At 41.7% G+C, this 10,674-nt stretch overlaps 1 protein-coding gene across 1 annotated transcript; it reads left to right on the top strand.

Moving 5' to 3' along the window:
- The first annotated feature begins 1,001 nt into the window (after nucleotides 1-1,001).
- Nucleotides 1,002-10,617, top strand: slc7a7 (solute carrier family 7 member 7). The gene is made up of 10 exons (XM_073474961.1): nucleotides 1,002-1,054; nucleotides 2,165-2,797; nucleotides 5,523-5,648; nucleotides 6,119-6,263; nucleotides 6,791-6,914; nucleotides 6,997-7,100; nucleotides 7,214-7,310; nucleotides 7,445-7,594; nucleotides 8,708-8,891; nucleotides 9,866-10,617. The coding sequence occupies exons 2-10, from the start codon at nucleotides 2,305-2,307 to the stop codon at nucleotides 9,931-9,933; spliced, it is 1,491 nt and encodes a 496-aa protein (XP_073331062.1). The 5' UTR covers nucleotides 1,002-1,054; nucleotides 2,165-2,304; the 3' UTR covers nucleotides 9,934-10,617.
- The last annotated feature ends 57 nt before the right edge of the window (nucleotides 10,618-10,674 follow it).

Raw genomic sequence — 10,674 nt, 5'->3', positions numbered from 1 at the left:
GCCTTAACTCATTGCCTTGCTGTTATATCTGAATCATTTATTATCTACTTTGATTTGTTGAACCTTCTTTTCCTTAACATTCATCAAAGGTCTATCTGTAAAAGTTTAATACGGTTAAAATGGTTTGTTTGATGTGCGCGATAATTTAATTAAACCGTTTATTCTCACAGCTATACTCACTCAGGGGGCACAATGCGAGGCAATTACTCTCCCCCCTCCCTCCCTCCCTCCCTCCCCTCGTCTGAGTCGTTTCCTTAGTGAGGCGTTAGAAACCAGAAGTGCGTAAAAGCCACATGAACATCAGCAGAGGAGGAACAGAGCGCGTTCAAAACAAGCGAGGAGGAAGACGCATGAGGAGGCTTCTTATTGGCTGCTGTACAGACAGAGGCAACGACGGGTGCGAGCTGGAGAGAAGAGGTGGACACAGTTTGGGATCGCTCTGGACACGCAGGAGGAGACAGGAGCGCGTCTTGGAGAAGGTGAGTTTCCCCCAAAGCAGCTGCCGCCTGCCTCACTGTATCTGCTCACACTGATAGTTCACATAGGTGAGGCACTGATACGCTCAGGTTTACAGCACATGGGTCGAGCCTATTTATCATTTATTAACCTGTAATATTATTCCACGTGTGCCTGGTTGTCTTGTTAATCTGCCTCCTTGAACTTGTGAGGCTTTTTTTCCAGGCTTACACTGAGGTCTGCTGGGAAAGGGAGGTTCAACAAATCAAAATGAGTAAATAATAAATGAGGTAGATAGATATAAGAACTAATTCAAACTCACACAGAAGAAACTGAACCCTCATGATGATACAATGTCAGATTCAATAATCAGCACTTCAGGATTTTTTTTATAACCTTGAGTAACCCACGAAGGGCTACTTATCAGCAGCCTTTTGGACCTTGCACTCCCTTTTCTGGAAGAGCCTCGCCTCTCAGTGTCTGCGGTACGCGTTTGATCACATGCAGGAAGACTCAATCTACTGTCTTACTGTCTCCTTTTGCAGTCACTACTTCCTGAACCCACGTGCTGCTGATCTGCTGCTGCTGCTGCCTGAAGGTATCTGAACTTCTCAGCCACTCTTACCTTCATTTCATCATATCTGCCTCTAAGTTCTTGTAAAAGTCTGTCATTGTGCATGTTGATATCAGGTTATCTTTTCTTTGCCCGACTCTTCTGTATCTCGCCAGCTGAATTACTTACTTAAAGACTTTTGTTCACTATCTTGGGATCAATTTTTACATCTGTGCGCCGCATTGTTCTTTCTATCTATAGGTTCAGAGGTGTTTTTGTACTTTACTTGGTTGTTGGATCAATCTCTGCTCATCAGAGAATGCTTTTACATTCCTGAAGATATTTTTGGACCTGGAAAACTCAAAGAAAGTCCTTGAAATCACCTTGAAACAACAGTTCAATCTAAATTTTCATTTTCCAGCCACTAAATTCTGGATGCTTAAATGTCTGTGTTAATTAAAAAAAACTCTCTTTAATATCACTGCAATCTTGTCCCTGACAGAGCGCACCCTTTCTCATTCAAAACTCCATTAACATTTTACCGGATTTAAGGTCGTACATCTGATTGTGGCAAGTTTGAGCCTATTAACGCAGAGTGACTCTAACTCATTGAAGCCGGTCAGGCAGAAAGGTGAATGAACATGCCGCCCAACATACCCCAAACTCCATTCATGCTGAGGATGGTGAACTTTAGAAAGCATGTGACCAGCCGCTGTGCCGACACCTGCTGTGTGTGTGTAGGTGGATTCTTAGGAAGCTATGAACTCAAAATGTGTGTGTGTGTGTCTCAGTCGGTGATTCTAAGACGTACGGTTACTAATGAAGAGCTGGTGTTTTCAGGCATGTGGCGTGTTTGCTCGTCTCCCCCTCTCTGTCAATACACTCAACCTTAAAAGGCCATTTGCCGAGCGGCCTAATGGCTCTCCAATCCACTAAACCGCCCTCAAATTGAACAGCGTGTATGCTACTGTGGTATTTTGTGTTGTTTTTTTTGTTTTTTTTTGCATGTTTGTTCCCACGTTAGCGCCTGAGGCATTGAAATATGCTTTTGTTTGACTAGATTTGAACAGATTGAAACAACACAAGTATTGAGTTATCAGTCTCCATGGTAACGGCATCACTTTACGAGCGTGTTCGTGTGTGTTTTCTCCACAGATGGCAGGAGATGATCAGAGATAACTGGGAGAAAAGTTGAAGTCCTCAGTCTCACATCAAGGCAAAAAGCTCTGCGTTTGTGACTGAAATCTTGCTCAGAAGACATTTTATAGCTTTCCCATTTCATAAATCAACGAACAATGGCATCCTACAGCCCGGCCCCGACACAAGAGGCGCCCAGCAGTGGCCCCCCGTCTGTGAAATCTGAAGGCTCAAACGAGTCCATGAAGCTGAAGAAGGAGATCTCCCTTGTGAATGGGGTCTGCCTCATCGTGGGGAACATGATCGGCTCGGGGATCTTCGTCTCGCCCAAGGGCGTCCTCATGCACAGCGCCTCCTACGGCCTCTCTCTGGTGTTGTGGACCATCGGAGGGATCTTCTCCATCTTCGGGGCCCTGTGCTACGCCGAGCTGGGGACCACCATCACCAAGTCGGGGGCCTCTTACGCCTACATCCTGGAGGCCTTCGGGCCTTTCCTGGCCTTCATCCGATTGTGGACGTCGCTGCTGATCATCGAGCCGACCAGCCAGGCCGTCATCGCCATCACGTTCTCCAACTACATGGTGCAGCCCATCTTCCCCACCTGTATACCTCCATACCTGGCCAACAGGCTGCTGGCTGCTGCTTGTATATGTAAGTATACATCTGGAGTGTGTGGCAATGTGTATGAGAGAATGACAGAGACGAGAGAAGGATGAGTCAGTGTACAAGCGAGTTAGTGATGAAAGGAGTCAAGTTAGTTACCCATATTAAAGAGAGCACGTGAGCTTTGTAGACTAGAGAAGTGAAACATGGTGACACACCTGCTGAAGTCAGCAGAAAGACACACTGACATTTGACGAAAGAGGAACTGGGCGACCCTTAAAACTTGTGCGACAATTTAGGAAAAGTAAGCGGAAAATATTTGACTCGACCTCAGAGCTTCAGAGTCAGCAACAGCAAGAGACTCCTCATAAGTGTGGAGGTAAACTTCATTTATGGATGTGGCCCAGATTGCCGAGGTAACTAGAACACAATGGCTCTGAGAAAGAGCAAAGCTGACAAACCGAGTTAATCAAACTAACAAGATCGCTCCAAGAAATTCACAAAACTGCTCACCGAGGCAACCAAGCACAACTCCAGAGGCCGAGAAATACCAACACTCAGGCAACCAGACAAGAAGCCAGAAGACAGAGTGAATATCTCTCAGACAAGCCCTGATAAATATACAGTACATGGTGCTCCTATGGTGCAATTTAATAACTAATTTACCCTCCCACCCGCCTGAAAGACATGTCTGAATGAACACACACAACACTTGTGCCATGCACCGATAAGCAGTGCTCAGAGGATGACTGAGAGTGCTGATAGTCGCGAGGTAAAGTCCTTCCTGCAGCGAGACTCTGACCTCAGAGGCTGACAAGGCCACTGACAGCTCAGCACAGGAGTCAACGCACAGTCCCTGAAGGACTTTTTGAAAAACATCTACACTCTGGAGACTTTGTGCTCCATCTGTACTTCAGTTTTATCCTCTTTTAAATGAGATTTTTGGTCATGAAAATGTATATTTTGTCTGAAGTTGGTCAAAATGACCATTTATGACAACAAATTTGAATAAAAAAACAAAACATGAAAAGTATGCATGATAAAACAAATAAAATATACTTATAATAAGGCAAAATTGAAAGTGACAGTTTGACAGTGACAAAGTTTTAACTTCATAAATTGAACTTAACAAAAAAAATGTTTTCGTAGTAACTCAAATTGTTTTACTTGTATCATAATTCTGACCTACTATCTTTAAAAACTTTGACTTAACTAATTTTTTAGTATCTTATAATCATGACGTCGACATCCAATCTCATAACTTTGACCTACTAAGTCAAATTTTTTCACTTACTGTCTTATATTTTTATACTTTAAGTTTAGATTAAGCACATTTTTTAAATAATTTTTTTCTTTTATTGGTGTAAAACAGGTTGAATGTATCTCATACACTGACCCTCTCGCCCAACTTGTAATGTCAGTACTTTAAAACTTTGAAACTTTACATGACTGACATTTGTAGTAGAATTATGAAGCGGGGAAACTGTACATTTTACAAAAATTCTTAAAAGTCTGAAATCTGAAAAACAGCATTACAGAACCGGAAGGGACCAAAAATACATAATATTTTTGAGGACCTCCTCAAATTACTTTATGTAACAATAACATAAATTGAACGAATTTTAGCCGTCAACATCTGGAGCCCTGGATGTCAAAGCTTCCCACCCGCACGTGAGTTCACAGCTTTGAGGAGCTCCATTTCACTTCGCAGCTGGACCACATTCGACCTCCACTACCAGTCGGCCAGCCTCCTAAATCTGATCTCACACCTCCCACCCTTCTAAACTTTCACTATCAACACACCACGCCTCTACTTCTGTGTGGCAGAGTCTCAGTCTTCATCACTCATTGCTGGTCGCCTCCGTCCGGCCCGTTGTGTGTTGTTGTCTTTGAACCGGACCTCCTGTTGTGAGCAGACTTGTTATGATCCTGTACCTGTCAATTTGCTGGAAGATGATAGTGTTATGATTCACCGCGGCTTTGGTGGTCAACGTGGAGGAGAGGGCGGTGATGTAATCCTCTTTTGGTGTCTTCTTTAGACCTCTGGGTGATGTGGAGGTCAGTGTGGAGAGATAAATCTGTGAGCTGGAGCCCCTTTGAATGAACTTCATGCTACTGTAGATAAAATATGTGCACTCAGCTGGTTTGCAGGTGAATTTGTGTAAACAGGAGGAAGATCTACACGCCGATGAGTGCTTTTATTTTGAAAAGGTTTTTGACATAATGATTATTGGAAGTCTTTAGGGGTCATGTGCTGATAAGAGGTCAGAGAAAGTCACAGAAAGAAGCATGAAAACATGTTTTCCGAAACAATCAATGCTGCTCAAAGTGAAGGAGGGCAATGAGGAAAGAAGCAGTTTAGACTTTTTACTATCAGTCACTGGGGCTGTGGGTCACAAGTCAACATCAAGCAGAAATATAGAAGGTCATCTGATCAGTGGCGGTTTCACAACGCTCCTTTATTGCTTTAAAAGTTAGTCTGACACCACGGTACCTGTGTGTGTGTGTGTGTGTGTGTGTGTGTGTGTGTGTGTGTGTGAGGTTGTATGTGCTGCACTCAGCTGTTTCCTCATCTGAAAAACAACACACCAGTCTGCTTGAGTCAGCAGCAGCGTTTCCTCAAATCCACCGAACTCTGACGCGGAAAAACATGCTGGCACAGACTCACAGTCTACAGAGCAATGTCACCCACTGAGACTGTACAATGATTTGTTTCTGCGTGTGTGTGTGTGTGAGTAATATTCATGGATGTGCTCTGGTTGCTTCCTTTTAGGTTTGCTGACCTTTGTAAACTGCGCCTATGTGAAGTGGGGCACCAGAGTCCAGGACTTCTTCACATACGCCAAAGTCATTGCTCTCATCGCCGTCATCATCACCGGCCTGGTGAAGATCGGACAAGGTGCTAAAACCACTCCTCATTTTCATCTTAAAGGGACGGTTCACCTCAAAAACATTTATTTTTTCCTCTTACCTGTGATATTTATCCATCTAGATCGTTCCAGGTCCTGATTTCTGTAAAGAGACATTACAGTTGAGTTTTCAAAGTGTTTTTTTGGTGCTTTGAGCACCACAAGCAGAGCGCTGTCTAGTTCCATTACATTGATCGAAGGCAGACATCTCTATGGCCAATATCTCCAAAATTTGGCAACTCAAACCAAAAACAATCTAGATGGATAAGTAGCACTACAGGAAAAATAGTATGTTTGATTTTGAGGTGAACTGCCCCTTTAAACCCTCCATAATATCTTGAAATTTTACCAAATCCAACGCCTAAATGCTTTAAATTACAATCTGAATTACTGATTAAAATGACTGGATTGAGATTAGGAAGCTGATTCTTAATGAAACAGTTGTGTTGTTGTTTTCCAGGTCACACACAGAACTTCGAGGGCCTGTTCGAGGGCTCCTCTCAGAATCCAGGACACATCGCTCTGGCTCTGTACTCAGCTCTGTTCTCCTACTCAGGATGGGACACCCTCAACTTTGTCACAGAGGAGATCAAGAACCCAGAGAGGTGAGGAGATCACTTTTCGTGTTCCAGTGCGTAATATCTGAGGAAAGTATATTTTAAGATACAATTTTTCAAAGTACAGAAGCCGGCAAACACCTAATGCAAGCAGGAGTCTTTAATTTGGATCGAATTGACCTGGTTGAGACTTTTGAAAGTCTGAGGTTGTAACTCAAGCTGTCAGACGAATGTAATGGAGTAAAAAGTACAATATTTGCCTCTGAGATGTAGTGGAGTAGAGGTATAAACCTGCATAACATAGAAATACTCAAAAAAGTACCTCGGATTCTGCACCTGATTAAATGTACTTAGTTACATTCCACCACCAAAGGCCACACATGTGATTGGGTCACACGCCTCTCCCAGAGTTCCCAGGCAGATTAGGTGACAAACAGCCCCACCTTATGACCATCCCCATCCTGCCCTCACCCACGAGGCTGATCTTGACCCACAGCCTCCCTAATCTTGAGGAAGCCTGTATCTGTATCTCACCTCTTCTGCTTCCCTCTGCTGTTTGTTTGTGTGAACTACAGGAATCTGCCGCTGGCCATCGCTATATCCATGCCCATAGTGACAGTGATCTACATCCTGACCAACGTGGCCTACTACACCATCCTCCCCATCAATTCAATCTTAGACAGTGACGCCGTAGCAGTGGTAAGTGCATATAATACTTAATACATCACCTCACTTTGGCTCTTCAAGTGCAGCTTTTCACCGTTTAATCTTCTCCTTCCAGACGTTTGCGGACCAGGTGTTTGGTGTAATGAACTGGACCATTCCCTTGGCTGTGGCTCTTTCCTGTTTCGGAGGACTCAACGCCTCCATCCTGGCGTCCTCCAGGTGAGTGATCACAATTTAATATTTGTTTTTAGTCTTTTACTCCTGTACTATCAACACCTATTGCCTCGTTTTCACTCATCACCGCTGTGCTGCATATTTTTGTCTCTAAAAAGGCTGTTCTTCGTGGGCTCCAGGGAGGGCCACCTGCCTGATTACCTGTGCATGATCCATGTCACCCACTACACTCCCATCCCCGCCCTGCTCTTCAACGTCAGTCAACACTCATCACCTTTTATTCGATGTTCTCTTATAAGTTCCATTTGGCTGCTATGTGTTGCATATTTAGGAAAAACTCTCCCCACATTTCAGTTTGACTTACGATGTTTTCTTGTGTGGCTCTGCAGGGCATCATGGCTCTGATATACCTGTGTGTTGAAGACGTCTTCAAGCTGATCAACTACTACAGCTTCAGCTACTGGTTCTTTGTCGGTCTGTCCATTTTGGGGCAACTGTACCTGCGCTGGAAGCAGCCGGACAGAAAGAGACCACTGAAGGTAACTCACTTCTACTACAACGCATTGTCAGCTTGGAGTTGGTCTTGCGTTGAAAGTTCAGGCCACACCAATTCTCATAATGCTATAAGGGAAAACACGCTCTAGCTTGTTTAGATTTCTTTTAACCCATCACAATTGTCTTGGGCAGTGTTAACTGGGTGCAGCGACCTTCTGTAGCACTCAGTATTTTGCATTAAATTGGCTAAATCTCTGAAAAGAATTGCTAAAACGTACTAGCTTGTTTACATTTTTACTGTTAGCGACCATGTAAGGGTTAGGCTAACTTGCCATTTTCAGCCTGTAGCTTGCTAGCTCTGGTTGTTATTGCTGTACAGATAGCGAAAGGGAGGAGAATACCAATAAAACCTTGCGCCTACATTACCCAAAATGCAACTCAACTGCTCACAGTTAAGTCTGAGATTCTGGTGTGTTGTGCTAGTAGCGGCTAATGTAGCCTCAAGCGCTACCTAATAGTAACTTCACTTCTTTTTAACTCCACACCCCCAGCGTTTTTTCATTTCGGACTTGTAGTCTCCAGAACAAATAAACGCAGACTCAGATGACATCACTTGAGGCAACTTTTTATTTATTTACTTTGCGCAGTTCCCTCTGGAGCCACAAATGGCTTTTTTTAATATATATATATATATATATATATATATATATATATATATAGATATATATATATATATATATCTATATATATATATATATATATATATATATATATATATATATAAATTCAGCAGACTAGAAAACAGTGGAGTTCCCCTTTAAGTGCCGAAGTTGTTAATACTAAAATAACTGTAAAGGACAGGAATTGTATTTCGTTTTTTCCACTTTTTTCCAAAGTGTATTGCTTTGCTACATCAACAATCATAAGGCTATAAATTAATAACATCTGACAAACAGATGTTAAAAATGGCACAGCCTCTCTGTTAGAATATTCCCTTTAAGTGTTGTTCTACTTAATGCGATTGTATTTTATTTGTAAGTAACTGTGACTTTGAAAGGTGCTATGGAAATCAATTTGACCTGCTTTCTTTATTTCATTGTTAATGTGGGAATTCAGAGCATCACCTCATTTCTCTTTCCTCTCTTCTAATCCCACAGCTCAGTCTCATCTACCCCATCATTTTCTGTTTGCTCACCGTCTTCCTGGTGGTGGTGCCGCTCTACAGTGACACCACAAACTCCCTGATCGGTATCGGCATCGCCCTGTCTGGAGTGCCTGTTTACTTCCTCTGCTGCTACACTCCGGCCCACAAGAGACCAATGCGGCTACGGAGCCTCATTGGTAAGAGCCTAACCCCGAACCTTTGATGACATTTATTTTTATATTTAACGGCCCCACTGGGGAAAAAAAGGAATGGAAAAAGAATTTTTGGGATTTTTTGGTTCCTTTAGGCACAAACAACAAACACGCAATATATTTCTGATACACTTCTTTAAGAAAACAGCAGAGAAGTCCATTTAAAGTAAAAAGTACACCCTTCTTGTTTGATTAGCTAAAAAATGTCAAAAAAACATACTGATACATCAACAAACCTACAGTTAATTACATCATATTTATTATTAACAACTATCTATATTAGACTTTGTATTCTATGTCAATTGTTACTGTAAGTGCTATTAAATAATATTATAACCATTAAAATAAAATGTTTTGTGAAGAAAAAATGCTTGAGAAAACACAATTTTCATCTCTAATGCACCGATTGGAGCATGATTCTGAAAATAATTACTAAGTCATCGGACTTTTTGTGTAAACCCTCTAAAACTAAATTTAAAACATCTATAATTATTTATGTTTTCTATCTTTGTTTGACATCTCAGCCTTTTTATGGATCATCATTATTATCATTTATTTTTATATTTTGGGTAATTCAAGCACTTTTCAGGCACTTTTAAGGTAACTAAACCAAAACTTTCAAGACTCTTTAAGTCTAAATCATCACATCTACATTGTTTCTGTGAAATGGAATGAGATACTACTTTTTTGTAAAATGAATTGATCTAACTTCTTGGTAGTAAGCCACCTAAAAAGGTGTGCTCCTGAGTGCTAGAAATGGCTCAATCCGGTAGAGTACAGCTATTTCTTTAACTAGATATAACAGCTACACCTGGCTTGGACCCAACAATAGGCTATTGTTTTTTTTTTTTACAGATGTCAACTTGTATTTCATTTGTTTTCAGTGTTTGCAGATGGATTCAGGATAATAACAGATGAACAGGTTGCCCTAACTTTCCTCCTGTCTTCACCTCTTTCAGCTAAATCCGGCGTGCTGATCCAGAAGGTGTGCTACTCTGTTCTGACTGAAATGGACAAGAATCAGTAGACGATTGGTTTCAACACCCTGCCGGAGACTCACAACGCACAAATGTAGAATCTGAACTCATCCTGGACAGTCGCTGCCACCACGAGGCCTCAGTGGATGAAAACATTTGGGCTTGAGCTCGTCGCCAGCCAGCTCTCTGGCCTGTCAATCATCACCCAGTCATAATGTTAATGAATGCATGAATGATGGCGCCCGGCTGCTTGTTGGCAAGATTTCACCCTAGAGGAACATTTTAATGCACTCCTGACGAACACCTGTTTCTATTACAGAGCTGTAGTAGATGATTATTTAATTATGTAAAGACACGTATTTTGTGTGAAATGACATACATGTAATACCTTTTTGATTTTACTGCAAGGTGGCAATTATTATTTTTATGGTTAAATTGTTTAAGTGGACAGGAGAACATCTTTGAAACTAAAAGCACTGCTGACCATAGAAACCTTGTTATTTTTATCATATTACTATTAGAACAAAGGAAATTTAGCAGTAAAGATTAAAATATGTTTCCACGTTCACTAATGTGGAGGAAGAAGTTTTATACTGTCAGGGGCAAGGTGTAGTGAAGTAAAGGGCTATTTTTACACAAATTAACTCTTTTTTCTGCAGTTTGAGTAAAAGAGTTTGAGATAGTTGAGCTGCAAACATGTATTTATAATAAAAATTACTTGTTGACAACATAAATTGACTTTTTTCTTTCATCCTGCTCCAGGGATGTTTCTGGGGAGGTTAATTAATGCA

The sequence above is a fragment of the Pagrus major genome, chromosome 10, assembly GCF_040436345.1.
Source record: "Pagrus major chromosome 10, Pma_NU_1.0".
Lineage (NCBI taxonomy): Eukaryota > Metazoa > Chordata > Actinopteri > Spariformes > Sparidae > Pagrus > Pagrus major.
Note: the sequence above shows the minus strand (reverse complement) of the source record. Positions and strands in the feature narration are given on the sequence as shown.

Bases quoted from the DNA above. Each gene is read 5' to 3' on its own strand.
- slc7a7 (XM_073474961.1), top strand. From the start codon at position 2,305: ATGGCATCCTACAGCCCGGCCCCGACACAAGAGGCGCCCAGCAGTGGC. The intron at 6,915-6,996 runs GTAAGTGCATAT...TTCTCCTTCCAG, and splicing joins ACAGTGACGCCGTAGCAGTG to ACGTTTGCGGACCAGGTGTT. The intron at 8,892-9,865 runs GTAAGAGCCTAA...CACCTCTTTCAG, and splicing joins GCGGCTACGGAGCCTCATTG to CTAAATCCGGCGTGCTGATC.